Consider the following 19336-nt stretch of genomic DNA (forward strand, 5'->3'; position numbering starts at 1 on the left):
TACCTTAGTCAGCATCTTCCCCCATCTGTTTTCCACCCTGAGTGTCGCTATAACTCTTACCATCACTGAAGCTCCTCAGCATGTGCTCTTGGCATCTTATAAAGAGCACATGGCCATCTGGGGCCAACCCGCCTTCCTTTCCATCTCAGAAAGCTTTGCCTTCATCCTTCTCCACTTCCCCTTGGCATTGATGGAACTTGGAGCCTGCCTTGTCTGTTGGGGAGGACATTCTGGGCCCAAGTGAGAACCTTTGGGTCAAGAGGCTGGGAGCTCCCACTCTTCCTGCTGGAATGCTTTGGTACCCACGGTGGGCCTTATCAGACGTCAAGGGCACACAAGAAGGTGATGAGCCTCTTAAGGGTTAGAATCTCTGAATTGTGAGCGGCAGTCACGGTGGCTGGCTCACTCTCGGATCTGGTGCTTTGGATGGAGGGTGGGTTTTCAGGGGGGTTGCTAAATGGGGAGGCCTATGTGAAAAGGCTGTCATGGAAGAGTGGGGTTGATGGAAACACGCTCCTAGAAGCACCTTGGTGTGGGACTTCATACGGCTGCTCTTAGGAGGACCACAGACATGAGCTAGTGAAGTGGCCTGAGATGCTTCCCATTGTACTGGCCCCAGATTTATTCTCCTCCTCTGGGATCCCAGGGTGACCGTGTATACTGAATAGCAGGGAGGGTCTGGTAACATCTGCCACCACACTGGACTCTGGGAGAAATGTCTTCATCAGGAAAGCTGAACAATAAGCCCCACTGTAGACCTCTACCCACCCCAAAAAGGAGCACAGGGACCCTGTCATCCCCAGGATCATACTAGCACATGGTCAGGCATCCCCCATTCATCTGCCCAAGAGTCACCCCTCTTCACACAGCAGAGACACAAACCGACAATCCAGAATGGTGCTACTTAGGCATCGAGAGCCAGATCAAATGCACTTTATTGTTCTGAATCCCTCTGTTGCATTTCAGGTCCCAGCGGAACAGCACCCAGAAGGAAATGCTGACCCAAGAGGCAGCCCGAGAACAGAGACCCTGGCACCCATTGAAATGATGAGGAGTTGCGGCCTTCGGGAGCGGCCAGCCTTAGGGACAGGCTTTGAGAAACTTCATGGCGTGTATTTGCGGTGAGGCCTCTCAGGACCTGGCCCTGGGCTCTGCATGAGAAGGGATTGGGGCTTTAAGGTTAGGGTTAACTAGAGGCCAACTCCAAGCCCTGGAGACAGTGGCCTTGGCTTTCTGGGCCTACGCACTCTCAGAACCGGCCTCCTGGGCAGGGCACACAAATGGGGCGGGGGCTGCAGGTCGTGCGGGCTGCGCCAGGACCACAGGAGGCCATGGGAAGACAGGGGAGGCATGACTTGGAGGCCGAGGGTTCCGGGGCACACGGGTTACAGGGCAGCCTAGGAGAAAGAAAAAGATCAGATTAGTATGATTTTCCAGCTGCTGTTTTCCATAACTCAGAGTAATTTAAAAATCACCTAGTCCTGCCCCATTGTTTTGCCAAAAGGGGAACAGAGGCCAGGGGAGAAAAGAGATTTGCCTGGGTCACGTGATGAATTTGTAACAAGACCAGAAGGAAACCCAGGGCTCCTGGCTGGGCTCTTCCCAGGCACATGCTGTCTCCCCAGAACTGTGTGGACTGCGTTCAGAAGATGAGAGCGCAGTGGTACTCACTTGCAGTCCTCGCTCTCCAGCAGGCCCCGGTACGTGTTGATCTCACCCTCCAGCCGGGCCCGGACGTCCAGCAGCACCTGGTACTCCTGGTTCTGCCGCTCCAGGTCACCCCGGATCTCGGCCAGCTGGGACTCCACGTTGCCGATCAGGCACTGCATCTGGGCCAGCTGCGAGCTGTAGCGGGTCTCCGTCTCCGCCAGGGTGGATTCCAAAGCATCTCTCTGTGAGGACCAGGGTTGTGTAGGGAGGAGGAAGGTTAAGGATCAGAGAAGGAGCAAGGAAGATGCACCTAATCCATCTGGGTCTCACAGAGGCCTCAGAATCCAAGAACAGAAGCCCAGAGAATCACTTTGAGCCAGGATGAACCACAACCAGACATCTCCCTTGAGATGAGCCAATTAGCCCCTTTAGCCATCTTGTCTAAAATGACCTAAAAATAGTATCTCTGGCCCTCGTCGGTTTGGCTCAGTGGATAGAGCTTCAGCCTGTGGACCAAAGGGTCCCAGGTTCGATTCCGGTCAAGAGCACGTACCTCGGTTGCAGGCTCCTCCCTTGCCTGAGCCCTGGTTGTGGCTCATGCAGGAGGCAACCAATCAATGTGTCCCTCTCACATTGATGTTTCTCTCTGTGTTTCCCTCTCTCTTCCACACTCCCTAAAAATCAATGGGGAAATATCCTCAGGTGAGGATTAACAAGACAAAAAACAAACAAACAAAACAAAACAAAAAGATATCTCTGAGTAACTGATAATTACTCAGAAAGGATCTGCTTCCACACATACAGGAGCCGCTGCCTGGACATGCCGTTGCCACAGCCTCCTCTTTTACCCCTGGGGCATCTGTGAATGGGGCTGGGCTCTCGTTCCCTCTTCTCTGCACAGGAAATCTCTGATGCTCAAGAAGTTGACCATTAGCCTGTGTGGTCAGAGCATGGAAATCGGGGGTGCTCATGGGCAGCTAAGGTTGGTCGCCAGCAGCCTCAGGACTCACCATGCTCTGCTGGGCCTGCAGCTCGATCTCCAGGGCGTTGACCGTGCGTCTCAGCTCGATGATCTCTGCCTGGAAGGTCTGCAGCTGCTCTGAGCTGGACACCACCTGCTGGTTCAGCTCCTCGGTCTGAAACATACACACACGGGACCTGGTCACGATCACTGGGGACACAGCTTCTGAGGTCCACAGAGGCCTCTTAGAAGCGTGAGCTGAGAAGGACCTTCCAGATCACCCAGCCCAAACTATTCATCTAAGAGGACATAGTTGCTTAGACCACAGCCACCGGCCCAAGGTGAATATTGAGGTCAAATCAGAGCTGGGACTCAAACTCAGGTTTCTGGATGGGGAGCCCCCAGGTGACTCCTGTGTGACCCACGGCGTGTCTGTGGCAGGCTGTTCCCAGGACGTACCTGGGTGTTGAACCAGTCCTCAGCATCCCGGCGGTTGTTCTCCACCAGGGCCTCGTACTGGCACCTCATCTCATCCAGAACGCGATTCAGGTCCACAGGGGGGGCAGCGTCCACCTCGACGTTGAGCCGGTCACCAAGCTGGCAGCGCAGTGAGTTTACTTCCTGTGGCATAGACCAAGGTCAGCACTAACTTTCTCACTGGCTGCCCCATTGTCCTCCCCACCACAGCTACCTGCTCCCCATGCTCATCTACTCCCCATGTTCACCTACTCCCCTATGCTCACCTACTCCCCATGCTCACCTGCTCCCCATGCTCACCTATTTCCCCATGCTCACCTACTCCCCATGTTCACCTAAACCCCATAGCTCACCTGCTCTCCATGCTCACCTGCTCCCCAATGCTCACCTATTTCCCCATGCTCACCTACTCCCCTTGCTCACTGCTCCCCATACTTACCTCCTCATGGTTCTTCTTCAGGCAGAGCAGCTCCTCCTTCAGGGACTCCACCTGGGCCTCCAGGTCGGCCTTGCACAGGGTCAGCTCGTCCAGGATCCTGCGCAGGCTGGTTATGTCCGACTCCACCAGCTGCCTCATGGACACCTCCATCTCATACCTGGCAGGCACGTAACAGGGCACCTGAAGCTGCATTTCTGTTTTATATCCAAGTCACATCTCACCCAGACTGGCCTGGTGCTGTGTCCCCCTTAATGCCTCCGTGACTTAGTGCAGCCAAAACCCGGAGTCTGGGTGTCACCAATGTCCAGTATTACCAGCCCCCAACCAAGGGGCAGGCAGGGCACTCACTTGGTCCTGAAATCATCTGCGGCCAGCTTGGCATTGTCAATCTGCACCACCAACTGGGCGTTCTCTGCCTTGGTGCACAGGGTCTAGAGGAGGGCAAGAAGTGGGGGGAAAGTTACTTCAGTAAAAGAAAGGACATTCTGCTGGCCGGAGCACCCCAAAGTTGGCATGAGCTGCCGTTGGAGAAAGGGCAGCACCCATCCCTGGACTCCTGGCAGCTGAGGCTCCATGAGGCTTATGGGCATGCTGCACGGATCAGGGCAGGAAACCGCTAGGGCCCCTGCCCATGCAGTGCATCTGCGACCTGTAGCCTGGAACAGAGAGGGGGAGGCGTGGCGATGCTGCAGGAAGACCGGGCATGATGGCTTCCTCTTCTCTTTCTATCGCCCAGGCTACAGGGCTCTCCGGGAAGGTTATTACCAACAGCACACTCTGTGATTCCTTGGTCATAAATGACCCTTCTCAGAAGCCAGCTGATGTTCAGGGGATGTGGGCTGGGCCAGAGGAAACTTCTGACAGGCTTTTCCTTTCCTGAATCAGTTATAGGAAACCTTCCCTGAACCAACACATCAAATTCAATCCCCTTACCTTGGAGGAGGAGGAGGAAGAGGAGGAGGAGCAGGAGAAGGAGGAGGAACAGGTGAGTTGGGCTATGATATCAAAGGTCATACAACCAATTAGTCCATAGAGTCATGTTCAAACTCTGGCTCCACTAACTGCCAGCAGGACCACTTAGAATAAGTCACTTAACCAGCCTGAGCCTCAGTGTTCTCATCTGTTAAATGGGCTGGTGATACCTCCCTCATAAGATTATTGGGATGAGCAAGTATGGCCACAGTGTAAACATGCCCTGTGACCTCTGAGGTGCCCCCGGGGAACTGGGCCACCAGCACAGATGTTCTGGCTTCCAGTCTAGTGCTGGTGGCACCAGCCTCCGGAGCTGCCGGTGCCACCGAAACCCCTCACCTTCTTCTGGAGCTCCTCGATGGTCCGGAAGTGGGACTGGTAGTCGGGGCACAGGTAGGGCACCTGCTGCTCACACCACTCGCGGATGCGGCTCTCCAGGCTGGCGTTCTCCTGCTCCAGCTGCCGCACCTTCTCCAGGTAGCTGGCCAGGCGGTCGTTCAGGAACTGCATGGTCTCCTTCTCGCTGCCCGTCAGGATGCCCTCCCCGAACCAGCCCGCGCCCACGCTGTAGCTGGTGGCAAAGCCTCCGGACGGGAGGCAGAGAGCAGGGAGGCAGCTGGCGGCCCTGCAGTTGCTCCTGCCCAGCCCGACCGAGCAGGTGGAGAAACTCCGGGCCCCACGGGAGAGGCTGGGGAGCTTGCAGGAGCTGCTGGAGTAGACGGCGGACACGCGGGGCGAGCCCCCGTGGGCCCCTCCCAGGCCCTTGAGGGACCCCGAGGAGAAGCTGGCCTTGAGGCATTTGGAAGCCATGGCCTCCGCACCGGGACACAAGCGACGGAGCTGCAAGGCTGGGCACCCCCGATGCACAGGCGCAGCGCCTCGCCCAGGGTTTATATCTCGGCCCCCGTGGGCGTTGGCCTTTACAAAGTGTCTTCTCCTCGTAAAGTTAATACCACTTTCTATCAGAACCCCTCATTAACGGGCTCTTTAGCTTCCTGTGAACATTTCTCGGCCTCGTAAACAAGGAGCCCCGTTGGACTGGCAGCTACGTAGAGACTCATCACCACCGCCCCGTGCTGCTGGCAAGACCCAGTCTCCGTCAGTTCTTCAAAGGGGCCTGTCATCAGAGCCCAGGCCTCAGCCTCCTGTTAAGAGCTGTGGGAGTTGGTCTTGACTTTCTCCAGCATTGTCTTCTTTTATGAGCCAACGGAGTCGAGGAGGCCTCTGGGCTGGCTCCTGGGCGTCGCAAGGGCAAGTCTGGTTGTTACAGGAAAGCCGGGCCTCAAGCCCACGGAGACACAGAAGGCTCTAGAACAGCTCAGGAGATATGACTACGGTAACCCACTATTGCTGTTGCCCCAGGATTGTTCTGGTTTTAGTGCTGAAAGTCTCCGATCTCTGGGAACCCCTCAGTCCTGAGCAAAAGGGTTCGGTTGGTCACCCTGGACGCAGCAGAGCCTCGATGAACACATCCCTACTCCCTCCTTTGCCAGGAAGTCTGTTCTGGCTCTGCAGCCTCAGCTCCAGCCAAAATGGCTAGAGCTCGGCTAACTGGGCGCCTGCCCCACGTAAGGAAGGTGTCATCCAGGCCCTGGTTGGAAATGGAGAAGCCTTCCCTTCTGGTTGCTGGGCCGGGCAGAGTGGTCTTGCCTCACAGGCCTCCTCAGAAGGCTCAAAGCGCCTGGCCTTTGGAAATCCATCTCTGCAACAGGAGTTGTCTGGACGGATGCCCAGAAAGCTGGACAAGGGTGGAATATTTGCCCAAAAAATCCATCTGCCAAGCAAGGGGGACCTGGAAGAGGGCCTGGGAGCTGAGCAAGAGGGCAGGTGTGTCTGGGGAGGGGCCTCGTCAGGGAGGCCAAGGGGACTTGCCTGTTGTTCTGCCCTGTGGTCTGGGTCCTAATTACTCTTCTCGGGATCCCATGAGGACAACAACCGTGGGCTGAGCACCAGCAGCCTTCCCGGCAGGGCACGGTGCTTTCCCGTGCGGGGTCTCACCGAGTCCTCATGGTGCCCTGTGAGCCGAGCGTGTTATTCCCCTCTCAACACTGAGGAAACCAAGACCCAAAGATGATGAAGGCGTGCTAGGGGCACCCGCTAGTGACAGGCAGAACCAAGATGCCAACCTGAGTCTGGCCTGGCCTTCCCCACCACACCATGGAGATGCAGCTCAGCATCGTGGGTACCTGTGAACTCTGGGGGTTTGAATCCCAGCCCTGCCACATGCCAACTGTTTCCTCTCTCTTTCCTCCTCTGTAAATCGGGAGGAAGATAGTCCCTGCTTCCTAGGGCTGCTCTGAGGATAGCATAGTGTCAAGCTTCTAGAACAGCACCTGCTCATGGTTCATGCTCAGTAAGGGCAGCCGCTGATTGCTGATCCCACGCTTGTGGAGTCTTGTTGAAGTCACACCTCATTACCACACAGATGTCACTAGGGAGTGCGGACAGTCTCTGAGCACACAGGCCACCATCCCACGGGCCAGGTGCATGTGCTTGGGGCCCTCAGATACAGAGCTCCCATGAGTCACCATGTCCTTCCCACCCCTGGGGGCCTGGTGTGACCGGCACCCACCCAGCACCAGCCCAGGCCGCCATTGGCTGCCTCAGCCTCTCCCTCCCTGGAAATCCATGCCCCGGTGCAAGGACACACCTGAGCTGAGAACCTGGCTGCACCTCCTTGGGTGTTTGTGCTTCCCACCCAGGTGAGTACAGGACTCCACCCAAGCCCTGCTAAGCTGCAGCCTCCTGGAGACACCCAGGAGCCCAGAGAAGCTACAGCCATGGAGGCCAGCAAGCCACATGTTTATACAGCCTGAGGGTCACATGGGTTCCCAGGCAGGGCTCCACACCTGTGCTATCTGGAAAGAGTTTCTCTCTCCCACATAGTCCTCGTAATAACAAGCCAGTGGGATCGGCCATCATTCATTGAGCACTGAACTCCTGCCGGGCTCTGTACTGAGCTCTCTCCAGACATTCTCTCATTCACTCCTCACAACAACCCCATGAGATTGGCATCGCCAATATCCCCATTTAATAGATGGATAAACTGAGGCAGGGAATGTTTTAGGAGCCTGCTCCCTGCTCCTGCCCTGCTGTACTCTACCAGCTCCAAACACTCAGGGCAGTGACTAGTGGTTGACCTGTTGGCCCTCCATTCGATGATATCCTCAAATTGTCTTGTGTTTCAGCCCTATCTTCTCAGGGAGACTGTACATTCTTGGGGGCAAGGAGTGACCTGGTACTTGTTTTGAAATCTCTATAGTGTCAAGCACAGTGCTGGGCTTCTAGGTGTCTCAATATACATGAATGAATGAATGAATGAATGAATGAATGCTTTGCCCATGGTGAATTGTGCTAAGGAAGCAAAGAAAGGATTTTGAGAGGAAGAGAGCATAGAAAAGGAGGGAATGAAGAAGGAAGGAGGGAAAAAGTGGGTAGAGAACTGAGAGAGAAAGATACAGTACTTCCAAAGTCAGTCTTACCATCCTTACTCTTACAGATGAGGAGACCGAGACTTCGCGATAAAAGATTAGGCATCTCTGTGGAGGTGAGCAGCACCTGCTCAGACTAACCAGCCCCTTTGGCAGAGAACAAAGTGTTCTCCGGGCCAAACGCCATTCTGCCCAAAGGGAGACAGGACCATAAGCCAGTTCACTGCCGTGTCCATGTCCAGTCCACAGTAGGAAAGTTGAGTTCTGGTGTGCACACTCCTTAGTGATTTAAACTGGAACTCAGTTGAAGGTGTTTGTGAGAGTAGGAATGGATTCCTTAACCATCACAGACTCTAAACAATTTAATATGTGAGAGTGAGAGTAAGAATGGGTTCCTTAACCATCACAGACTCTAAACAATTTAATAAAGAGCTAGACAAGGCTACCTAAATAAAGCGCCCATGACACCTAGGGCTGTCTGAGCGCTTGGCATGAGGCTGTGAATTCCCTCTGCAAACTGTAGAGAGTGCATGAAAGGAGACAACACTGCATGCTGGGAGGAGTTGACAGATTGTCAGGTCACAAGCCTGTGTGGTCTGTCTGCTCCAACACAGTAGCCAGGCAGCTTGAGCTGTAGATGGAACAGAAGGTCCAGACCAATCCCTGGCTGTTCCCATGTACCAGCAAACAGGGGTGGCATGCTCTGTGTGCCCCCGGCCCACCGCTCATCTCCTGAGCCTCAGACATGAGCCAGGAAGCGCAGCCCGCAGGCCCCAGAGCAGGAGTTCGAAGCCCAGAGAGCACAGGGCAGGAGGAGAGTGAGACCACATGGAAGGACCCTCCTGACCAAGGCCGAGCAAGTCCTCTGAGGCCAAGGCCTTCGGGTTCACTGTCCTGCTCCAAGGGTACTGCTGACCAACAGTGCAGGCCCCACCAGCGACCTGCCGTGTAACCAAGCCAAGACCCCGGGCCCACCTCGGGGGCCAGGGGTTTCCACTCTCCACACTCAGCTCAGGGGCCCTTCATTTAACACTAATGCTCATTGCTACCACTTCTTTAGGGCTGCACACAACTGAGCCTCCTGCAGCCCCATTTCACAGATGAACCAGCCAACACTAGAGAGGTCACAGGACATGACTGGGCGCCCACTGCCAAACACAGAGCCACGCTCAGTGCAGATGCCCCAACCTGCCCATGCGCCTCTTGCCTAAGATCCAAGAGGTGTTTGCTGCACCTCTGGTTGAGCAGCAAATTCCTGGTGACATCCCATGTCTTTCCCATGGAGGACTTGGGCTCCAGTAAGAGCTCAGAGGCAGAAAAGAAGAGAAAGAAACAGACACACAGAGAGAGGTGAGAACCTGACCTGCGTGCTGGGAAGAGCACCAGAGCTAGAGTCTGAATAGCTAAGCCATGGCCTGTCCCTCTCACCACTGTGTGGCCTGGGACAAGTCACTGCTCTCTCTGGGCCCGTGTTCTTAACTGAAGAATGAGCAGGAGACAAAGCAGGCGTGAGGGCCTCTGACTTCTCACAGGCCATGCTCCTCGGCTCAGAGGGGAGCAAGTCCTGGCATGGTTAGGCTCGATGCTCAGATGGGCACGGCTGAACCAGCAGAATCCAGGGTACTTTGAGCTCTGCCCCATTGTGAAGTTCACCCCCCGCCCCTGCCACACACACACACACACACACACACACGTCACTGTCCCCATCACCTTTCACTTCGGCTCTGTAGCCAGTGTTGTGGACATGAGTTCACCCCCCACCTTCATACCCCAAGTCACTCCAACTCTGCTCCCAGGGGTGGTTGGCCCAGCCTGGCAGCCTGGTTGGTCCTGGAACCCCCTCTCCTAAACTGTCCCCGTGCCAGGTCTGAGGGTGGGTGAGCAGGAGAAAGGGCGCCAGGCAAGGGAGAAGCTAAAGGGAAGGGAGAGAGAACCCCCAGATCCAGGCAGGACTACTGAGGAGGACTGGCCGGGGAGCCTTTGCCTCTTCTGAGGTCTCCCCAGGTGGGTACCCACAGGCAGGGCCAACAAGCCTGGGGGTTGTGGCCAGCGCCCATCCTGATTGGGTCAGTGTCTGGCTCGTGGACCAGGGCCTGAGGGATCCCTGTTATTCGATATGTTTAATCACCCCGTCACTTCCTGTCACCCAGCACCAGCGAAGACAGACCTGACACCAAATCCCACACCTTCAGTGCAACCCCTGACCAAACACCCCCAGAACGAACCACGTCAGAGTAGACAGAGCCACGTTTGCTATGCCAAGAGAACACACTTTATTGGGTACATTTCCAGGGAAACCTAGTTTTGCATGAATGAAAGCAGTGAAATGGAGAAGCACAATATAAGAAGTATTTCGTTAGAAAAAGCCTGCTGAGCGGGGAGCCCCTCTAGGGAAGGGGGGGTGTTGAGAGCCGGGAGCCACAGGGTTGGCCTCCCTCCTGTGGGCCAGGGCCCGCCCTCTGGGCTGGGCAGCTGGGCACAGCGGGCAGGCCTGCTTGTGCTCCTGGAGGAAGTGACTCTCCCATCTCGGATCTCCTCGGCGATGGTGCGAATCTAGGTGCTGCCCTAGGGAGCCGGGGCGCAGGACATGCCCGAGACGTAGGGAACTCTACAGGCAGGCTTGCATTCCGTGGCACAAGGGTGGGGAGGCAGCCTGGGGAGATGAAATCATATCAGGTCAGGCATCGGGACTTGGCACCGACGTCACATTAAACAGATTTAAGGGATCAAGTAAAACACGTGGGTGACAACAACGAATGGCCTCAGACAGTGCCGAGCGAGGGCTGCAGGGATGAAGACTAGAGACTCCCAGCCAAAACAGAGCTTGGACTGGCTTGTCCCCCCATGAATGACCCAGGTCGGGGGCCAGAAGGAATCTCTCTCTCTCTTGCTCTCTCCCACTTCATCTGTGCACTAGCCACCCCAGGGCTGATGCTGCCAGCCAGGCCCTGGGGGTGGGTCTAGGAGGTGCACCTTCCCCTCCCCCCCAGGCCTGACTCCCCAGGACCCTAGCCACTCACTTGCAGTCCTCTCCCTCCAGCAGGCAGCGGTAGGTGGCGATCTCCGACTCCAGCCGCGCCTTGACGTCCAGGAGGAGCTGGTACTCCTGGTTCTGCCGCTCCAGGTCGCAGCGGATCTCGGCCAGCTGGGCCTCCACGTTGCTGATCAGGCACTGCATCTGGGCCAGCTGCGAGCTGTAGCGGGCCTCGGTCTCCTCCAGCGTGCATTCCAGGGAGTTCCGCTGCAGCGGCAAAGAGGAGAGCTGCCAACGGCCCTGGGACTCTGCGTGTCACTGTGATCATGCCCCCTGGTTGTCTAAGAGCCTGCCTGCCACAAGGGACGAACAGCCACTCCGCAGGGGCCACTCACCATGCTGTGCTGGGCCTGCAGCTCGATCTCCAGGGCGTTGACCGTGCGTCTCAGCTCGATGATCTCCGTCTGGCAGCACTGAAGCTGCTCCGAGCTGGACACCACCTGCTGGTTCAGCTCCTGGGTCTGGGAAATGAGAGGGCCCAGTGCGGTCAGACCAAGGGAAGCCACTGTCCAGGGTAACCCCAGCCCAGGAGCTGGTGATCCTGGGCTGCCCCAGCCCCACCTGCGTGTTGAACCAGGCCTCCACGTCTCTGCGGTTATTCTCCACCAGGGCCTCATACTGGCATCTCATGTCATCCAGGATCTTGTTGAGATCCACTGGTGGGGCGGCGTCCACCTCCACATTCAGTCGGTCCCCGAGTTGGCAACGGAGTGCGTTGACTTCCTGCGGAGAGCCGACAAGATGCCATAAGGTGATGAAAAGGATGCTGGATGCAGGGGGTGGGGTTCAGCTGAGCTGCATTCCAACTCCCCCCTGCCCTCGGTGGCCAGCTGTGTGACATGAACCAGGATACTGAACCTCTCTGAGCCTCTGTCTCCTCGTGGACTTGGAGCGACCTCCTCAGAGGGCTGGGGAGAGTAGGGTGAGATGGTGCAAGTACCAGCAAGTAGGATTGTTAGCAGGCATTACAGCCCAAATGGAGCTTTAGTGTCATGAGCAGGAGTGTGGGATCTGGGTGGCCTTAGGCAAGTGACTTAACCTCTTTGTGCCTCAGTGTTCTCATCTGTGGAATGGAGCTTATAATAGTATATCCCTCCTGGGATTGTGGTGAGGATGAAATGAAATGCAAAGTTCCTGGCACACAGTGAGCCCTGAACAAGTGCCAGCTGGAGTTCCTGGGGAGGTGGTTGCCACAATTGTTATCCCCGGGACTCCCCGCTGGGTGGGAAACTTGGGGAGCTCTCGTGGTACCAGCCTCACCTCCTCGTGGTTCTTCTTGAGGCAGAGCAGCTCCTCCTTCAGGGACTCCACCTGGGCCTCCAGGTCGGCCTTGCACAGGGTCAGCTCGTCCAGGATCCTGCGCAGCCCATTCATGTCCGACTCCACCAGCTGCCGCAGGCCCAGCTCCGTCTCGTACCTGCACACACACAGCCCTGTCAAGCCTGCGGCAGAGGAGCCAGGCACAGGGAGGGCCCCTGCCTGCTGTCTGGCTGCAGTGGCTGAGTTGGGGCCAGCAGCACAGGGTCCTTTCCCCTGACCCAGCAGGGATCCGGAGCCAATGCTGCATTTTCCTCGTACAGTCTCATCTGGCCTCACCCCCACCTCACCGGCTCCCCAGGGCAGGGGAGGGAGCACAGAAACCTCAGGACCAAGCCCACTCACTTGGTGCGAAAATCGTCAGCAGCCAGCTTGGCGTTGTCAATTTGCAGGAGCAGCCTGGTGTTCTCGGCCTTGGTCATCAGGATCTGGGGAACAAGGGCACCCCGTGAGCTGGAGAAGGCCCAGCAGGGTGGGTAGCTCGGCTCCCAGAGGCCAGGCCTCTAAGTGCCACCAGCACCTTCACCATCTCCAGCCCTGAGCCCTGAGCCCAGGTATGAAGGGAGCGTCAGTCCTAGGAGGGATATCAGTGGCTGTCAGTCCTGGCATTGGCAGCCCCCAGGGTGGCACAGTGGGAAACACCAGGGGGAGTGGAGAGAGCCAGGCGGAGCTGGAGTCAGGCTCTGCACCCAGCACTGGCAGGCTGTGTGATCTTGGTCACGGTGCTGACCGGGCACTCCAACTGCTCAACTTCAACTTCCACATCTGTTCAATGGAAGCCCATGTCTCCCAAATGAGGAACCAATAAGCCACAGAGAGGAACGTGCCAGGCACAGTGCCTGCGCCCAGTAGGAGCTTGGTACATGGTGTTGCCCTTCCTATCGCTGAGACAGTGAGGGGAGGGGAGGAATGGCTGGCCACAGGTGACAAGCAACGTAGAGATCTGGGCCCCCCAGGAAACCAAGACCCCAAAGAGAAAAGCTGGCCTTGGTGGGAGGATTCCCTTAGAGCTGCAGTCCCACCCGTAGCCCCTCGGTATGAGACAGACCACCTCCAGGGGCGGGGCTGCTGGGCTGGAGAGGGGCCAGGCCCCGTTACCTTCTGCTGCAGCTCCTCGATGGTCTTGAAGTAGGACTGGTAGTCGGGGCAGATGTACGGGATCTGACACTCGCACCACTCTCGGATCTTGCACTCCAGCTCCCCGTTCTCCCGCTCCAGCTGCCGCACCTTCTCCAGGTAGTTGGCCAGGCGGTCGTTCAGGAACTGCATGGTCTCCTTCTCGCTGCCATTGAAGGAGCCCTCGCAGAGCCAGGTCCCGCTCCCAGCAAAGCCAGAGGAGTAGCACCCGGAGGACAGGCAGGAGCTGGGCAAGCAGCTTCCCAGGCCCGAGAGGCCCAGCCGGCCGGAGGAGGCCGAGCCCGCAGCACCCCTGCAGGAGCCCATGGAGCGGACGGGGGACATCCGAGAGAGCCCGCCCGCTGGGCCACAGAGGACCTTGATGGACCCAGAAGAGATCGGGGAGCAGGTCTGGGTGGCCATGATGCTAGCAGAGGACGGTGGAGCTGAGCAGGAAGCTAGGGTTCTGGGTTCTCCCGGCCTCTCTGGGGCGGTTATATACCCTCTTTGTAGGGTGTTGCCGTGTTACTCTTGGGAAAGCCTAGTCCTAGTCCAGAAAGCTGATCGCATTAGAACGTGACTTTTTGCTCCCCATCCAGCATTCCCTGCCTTGTAAAAAAAATAAAATAAAATTGTTCAATTTGGTTGGCTAAGTCGGGACTCTCGGCTTTGTCACTTCGGAGCAGAATATGAATTTTATTGCCTCTTCAAAGACTTTGCACCAGATCCCATAAATCGGGAGTGGCCTCGCGGATGGCATTTGGTCCCTGCCCTGTCTGCGTGCCTTCCCCCTGAGGAGCCCAGTCTGTCCATCTGTCCCCATCACCCACGACCCCACGCCTCCTCGCCCCTGACCTGGGCCTGGGCCACCGGGATGGTGGAAAAGGAGCAAAGAGAGCTAAAATTCATGGAGCATCTATTATGGGCCTGGCTAGAATCATTCTGTTTCCACCTCACCACAGGCCTGGGAAGTGGCTGGTAGTGTCTCCATTTCGCCAATGTGGAAACTGAGGCTCAGAATGGTTAGAAAACAAATAAATAAAAAGTCGCTCAAGGTCAACAGGCTGTGAGGAAAGAGCCGGGATCTGAAACCAAGGCTCCCAGACCCCAACTCCCATGCCCTCGTCCCCCACACCAAGGTCAAGTCCCACCACCCGGAATTTAGGGGCAGGAGACCCAGGTTCAATCCTGGCTCTGCTGATCATCTGCTGAGCACGTCACCCCCTCTCTGGCCTCCTCAGTGCCTTCATCATGACAGGAGCGATCGCCAGCCTGGCCTGAATCAAAAGTCAGAAGTTAACGTGTTTTGAAAACCACTGGGTGCCGTAGAGATGTTGGTGAAGCTAAGAGAACAGTCTTTGGTGGTCGTTGATGGCTGTGGCCAGCAAAGGATCATGGGAGTGAGCCTGTGAATGGGGCTGCTTTGGGGGGTAGTTCCCTTTGTGGCCTCTGCCTCTAAACCTAGGAGGGTAGACTCAAGGCCCCAAGATGGCTGGCTCGAACCGCCCCTCCCGACCCCCAAGTCCCTGAACTGTGTGCGGAGATGGTCGATGCAGACTCTCTGGACGGGGAAGGAGTAAGAAGAACAAAGTGCCGCCAGGCAGGTAAGCGAGCCGGGGGGAGAGCCTGGGGACTGAGGAGCAAAGGTAAATGCGGTCCCTGCCTCCCCACGCGGGCTTTCCCACGCAGGCCTGCTGCGCAAGGCTGGCATTTATGGGCGCATTTATGTGCTTCTGGGGTTGTCATTTACCAGCCTCTTAAAAGGCTTTATAAGCTTCTCTCTGGCATTACTCAGGAGGGTTGGCTGTGGTGCCCAGCACCTCGCCCAGGGCAGTGGGCCTCCTGTCGAGGTGCCCCATTCTGCACCTGGGGGGCTCCTTCTGGGACTGAGAGCGGGCAGCCGGCCTCCAGAGCCCCAGCTGCCTCAGCCACGGTTCCTCCCAGCTGCCCATCTTCCCTGCTCTGCCCGCAGGGCCTAGGACGGGGCGTCTTGGGCTTTCTCAACCTCAGCGCTGTTGACATCTCAGACTCCAGAGTTCTCTGTCGTGGGCGCTCCCTGTGCATTGTGAAATGTTAGCAGCATCCCTGGCATCTACGGACATGTCCCTCCCCTAGCTGTGACAACCAAACATGTCACTAGACGTTGCCAAATCCCTTCGGGAGGCAAAACCACCTTCAGTTGAGACCCACTGGACCATCGGGACAGGGACTGGGCTCTGTCCAGACCTCCTATAAGCACCGCCTTTGTTTCCTAGGATGACTGGTGCAGAGTCCGGTGGGCACTGTGGGGCCTCTCAGGCAAGTCCTCAATACATCCATGCCTCAGTTTACCTCATTTGTGACACGGGGCTCGTCCTGCGGGCAGCCCTTCCCAAGCCCCCAGTGTGGCTCTTATCTGTTGGGGTCTCTGGCTGACGCTGCTGCTCTCATTTCTTGTGAAATCCAGACTGGAGGCTGATTCCAGGTCTCTCTTGGAGCAACTGAGTCAGCGGGGGTCTGCCGCCCTGGCCGTGCCCACTCTCAGCTGCGCAGGGGGGCCGTGGCAGGCCAGGGCTGAGCAGAGGCACACACCCCTCTCGGAGCAGGTGGCCAGCTGGCCAGAGAAGGTCTCCCAGCCGCCCTCAGGCCCCTGCCTTTCTCCATGTTGCAGACTTCAAGGCCACCTCTCAGAGGCAAGTGCGGAGGGAGCCTCGTGGGAAGAATTCCTCTGTTCCCTGCATCCAGAAGCCCGGACCATCGTGGGAAGGCGGAGGCCCGCATGGAACAGATGCTCTACCTGTATCGGAGGAGAGAGCCCAGACTCACAGAGCCGCTCACCCCCCAGGACCGCACCAGGGACCGCCCGCCCTCCCTCTCCGGGCCAGCCAGCCCTGGAGGACACCCGCCTGTCCACTGTTTAGTAAACCAGGGCCACCCATGCATTGGGTTTTATGTCCAAATCCGGTCCTGGGCTCAGCAAGACCTCAGGCCAAGCTACTCAACCCGGCTGAGCCTCCGCTTTCCCAAGAGGTGAATGGAGATCACAAAACCACAGGATTGTGGGAACTTATTGACATGTGCGTGATAAACAGGAACTCATTTCACAGATTTAAGAGATCAAACTGTTCTTAGAGCCCCTGCCGTCGGAGCCCCAAATACTATTTCCAGTACACAAACCGCTCCCCCTGGTTTCATGGGACATTGTCTCGGAGGCCTGACCCAGCTGTGCCAGGAAACACAGCTGCTCGAAGAGGTGGTGGCTGGGGCTGTGTCCAGGGCTAAAGGGACCCCATCAGCCAGGACTCTCTGGCCTCTGACCTTTACTCTAGAACAGTAATGGCGAACCTATGACACGCGTGTCAGAGGTGACACGCGAACTCAGTGTTTTGGTTGATTTTTCTTTGTTAAATGGCATTTAAATATATAAAATAAATATCCAAACTATAAGCCTTTGTTTTACTATGGTTGCAAAGATCAAAAAATTTTTATATGTGACACGGCACCAGAGTGAAGTGAGGGTTTTTCAAAATGCTGACATGCCGAGCTCAAAAGGTCTGCCATCACTGCTCTAGAAGCTCCCAAAAGCCACCACTCCCACCCCCACCTCCACCCCACTCCTGCCCTGCAGGCGCAGTGCTGGTTTTAGGGCTACAAAGCTGACGGCGCGTTCTCTGCCCACGTGGCCCCAGCTTCAGGGGCAGGCGAGAGAGGAGGTGCTGCCGCAGGAACAGAAAATGGCCTGGCTTTCCCCAAGCCCATCGGGGAAGGCCACCAAGTTCAAAGTCAGCCACGGAGCTTGTGGCTCCTTCTTCGGTAAAAAGAAGTCTCCATCCATAAGTGCGTTTACATCCGGAAGCCGGGGCTCTCCGTGGGCAAAGAGCTGAGAAGTCAAGCCTGAGTCTCCTTCTGCCCAGCCTGAGCAGTCCCTTCAGTGCAGATGGCCGCGGGCACAGCCCGGCACGGTGTGCACCGGAGGAAATGGGTTCTCTGAGCAGGGTCCCCCTTTCCCTGCTGCTCTGGGCTGTGGTCAGAGCGTGCCAGCTACCACCACACCAGAGTGCCCCACAGCCATCGGAGGAAGCAGACCGTGGGCCATGGAGCAGCCACGTCCCCTGCCACTGGGCACCCAGGGGACCAAGATCGTTCAGGAAGCCCCTGGCTGCCTCTCAGTGTCCTGCTGCCTTAGGCTTCGTCCTCCTGGCTGTCACCTGATGCCTGCTCCACCTTTGACACCCACACACACAGATCCTGAAGAATTTCCCACCATAACAGGCATCTAAGGAATGCTGGCCCCGTGTCTTAACCCCTTTATTTTTAATTTTTCTTAGAGAGAGAGAGAGAGAGAGAGAGAGAGAGAGAGAGAAAGAGAGAGAGATGTTGACTGGTTGTTCTACTCATTCATGCATCCATTGGTTGATTGTATGTGCCCTGATTCGGGACAGAACCCGTGACCTAGGCATATCGGGAAGATGCGCCAACCAACCAAGCTCTCCAGTCAGGGCCCATGTCTTAACCTCTTTAGACGCTACCCAGCAGTCACCCAGAAATGGGGAGACCCACACCGATCTCATTTACACACACACACACACACACACACACACACATACACTGCTTCTTCCTTTTAACCAAGAATGTGTCCAAGTGACAAAGCACCTGCGATTCCGGCCCCTCCCAGGAAAGCAGGGTTACTCTCTATTCTGTGCCAAATAACCACATCGAAAGCTTGGGCCAAAGCTACTGCCAGCTGTCAGGTCTAGTGCAGGCATGCCCTGGCAGGACACAAAGGTGAAGAGAGCATTCTGGGAGGAGAAAATCTTCAATGAAGACATTTTAAGCCACCCATTTAATTTGTCCAGAGAACTGGAGAAAGGTCTCGCTTACTCAGTTTTGACGGTGGAAGACTCGGGGATGTTCACAGACCGGCCAAGGACAGGGTCACCGGATTTCGCAAATGAGTGTGCAGGCGATGTTTGGGACATACTTATACTAAAGAGTGTCCATCTGTCATTCTGATGTCACTGGGCACCTGCACTCTATCTGGCAGTCCTCGGTAAGAAAGCATCGCCGGCTGAGCACCTGGGCCAAATACGACACAGCTATTTCTTCCCTCCACCCCCTGTGGCCTGTCCCATGACTGGCTGGTCTTGGGGGCCGATGTATCTGACTTCCTTTGGAAAATCACCTTCCTGTTCTCTGTTCCCTATTCGGAGTGGCTGTGTTTTTAACCCTCACAGGCCCAGCGAGCACAACTCGGACGTGCGGCGCTGTCCTCACTGTCATCCTGGCCACCTCAGTGACAATCCACCCCATGGCAGCCGCCTGGAGCAGGGTGACTCAGACCTTCCTCGGCAAGACCTGGCAAGTCCATCTCTGCTCCCTTTCTCACTTCCCCAGCCTGTGCCCCAAACCTCTGTCCACCCCTGCTGTCACCAGGCCTCACCAAGCTCAGGACAGTGCGGACACACGCTAGGTGACCTAGGATGTCTTTCTCCACTCCCTCTACAGAGCCCTGAGCCTGCTGATGAGTTGGCTAGGGCCCTGAGCAGGGGTTTCTCCCGTGGCCCTAGGGTCTGTGGGGCTCCCGGGCACCCAGCTGCCCACGTGCTGCTCTGTGCATGGTCCTGAGTCCCCGCTGGGCCTGGGCCTTACCCTGATTAGGCCTCCAAACGGCCCCTTTCCCAGGCCAGAATTGCCCTGGAACTCTCCTCTCCCCCAAAATACAAAGGTATTTCCTCCCCTCCGCCCCCCGAATATGGTTTTGGCAATTGCCTGGGATTTCAGGGTTCTGCTCCAAACTGCTCTTGCCATGGGGGAGGCCTAGAGAGCCGCCCTGACCCCAGTCTTAAGCCATACCTCCTGGTTTTCTCACGCCAGGCTCTGCCTTCTCGCCCGCAGGCCAGCTCTTCCTGCGCGGCTCTGCTGGCTGACAGCTCCCAGCTGGAAGTCAGGGCCTCCTGCTC

General features: G+C 56.8%; 2 protein-coding genes across 3 annotated transcripts; both read right to left on the bottom strand.

Annotated features, from left to right (window-relative positions):
* Window positions 1-895: 895 nt before the first annotated feature.
* On the bottom strand, window positions 896-5668 carry KRT35 (keratin 35, type I). Of its 2 annotated transcripts, none has more exons than XM_006774380.2 (8): window positions 4839-5668; window positions 3876-3958; window positions 3528-3684; window positions 3071-3232; window positions 2661-2786; window positions 1672-1892; window positions 1244-1397; window positions 896-1138 (listed from the first exon to the last, which is right to left on the bottom strand). In XM_006774380.2, exons 1-7 carry the CDS (start codon window positions 5307-5309, stop codon window positions 1250-1252), a joined length of 1368 nt encoding a protein of 455 aa, XP_006774443.1. In that variant the 5' UTR covers window positions 5310-5668; the 3' UTR covers window positions 896-1138; window positions 1244-1249. The 2 variants fall into 2 exon arrangements, with proteins under 2 accessions (XP_006774443.1, XP_006774442.1); XM_006774379.2 differs by having other exon boundaries at window positions 896-1144.
* A 5278-nt stretch (window positions 5669-10946) lies between these two features.
* Window positions 10947-14070, bottom strand: KRT36 (keratin 36, type I). Its single transcript, XM_015570922.1, has 6 exons — window positions 13380-14070; window positions 12627-12709; window positions 12225-12381; window positions 11526-11687; window positions 11300-11425; window positions 10947-11171 (listed from the first exon to the last, which is right to left on the bottom strand). The coding sequence occupies exons 1-6, from the start codon at window positions 13818-13820 to the stop codon at window positions 10947-10949; spliced, it is 1194 nt and encodes a 397-aa protein (XP_015426408.1). The 5' UTR covers window positions 13821-14070.
* Window positions 14071-19336: the final 5266 nt, after the last annotated feature.

Source organism: Myotis davidii, unplaced genomic scaffold (genome assembly GCF_000327345.1).
Source record: "Myotis davidii unplaced genomic scaffold, ASM32734v1 scaffold327, whole genome shotgun sequence".
NCBI classification, from domain to species: domain Eukaryota; kingdom Metazoa; phylum Chordata; class Mammalia; order Chiroptera; family Vespertilionidae; genus Myotis; species Myotis davidii.

Bases quoted from the DNA above. Each gene is read 5' to 3' on its own strand.
- KRT36 (XM_015570922.1), bottom strand. From the start codon at position 13,820: ATGGCCACCCAGACCTGCTCCCCGATCTCTTCTGGGTCCATCAAGGTC. The intron at 12,710-13,379 runs GTAACGGGGCCT...CTTGTTCCCCAG, and splicing joins TCGAGGAGCTGCAGCAGAAG to ATCCTGATGACCAAGGCCGA. The intron at 11,426-11,525 runs GTGGGGCTGGGG...CTCATTTCCCAG, and splicing joins AGGCCTGGTTCAACACGCAG to ACCCAGGAGCTGAACCAGCA.
- KRT35 (XM_006774380.2), bottom strand. From the start codon at position 5,309: ATGGCTTCCAAATGCCTCAAGGCCAGCTTCTCCTCGGGGTCCCTCAAG. The intron at 3,959-4,838 runs GTGAGGGGTTTC...GCCCTCCTCTAG, and splicing joins TCGAGGAGCTCCAGAAGAAG to ACCCTGTGCACCAAGGCAGA. The intron at 1,398-1,671 runs GTGAGTACCACT...TCTTTCTCCTAG, and splicing joins CTGGAGAGCGAGGACTGCAA to GCTGCCCTGTAACCCGTGTG.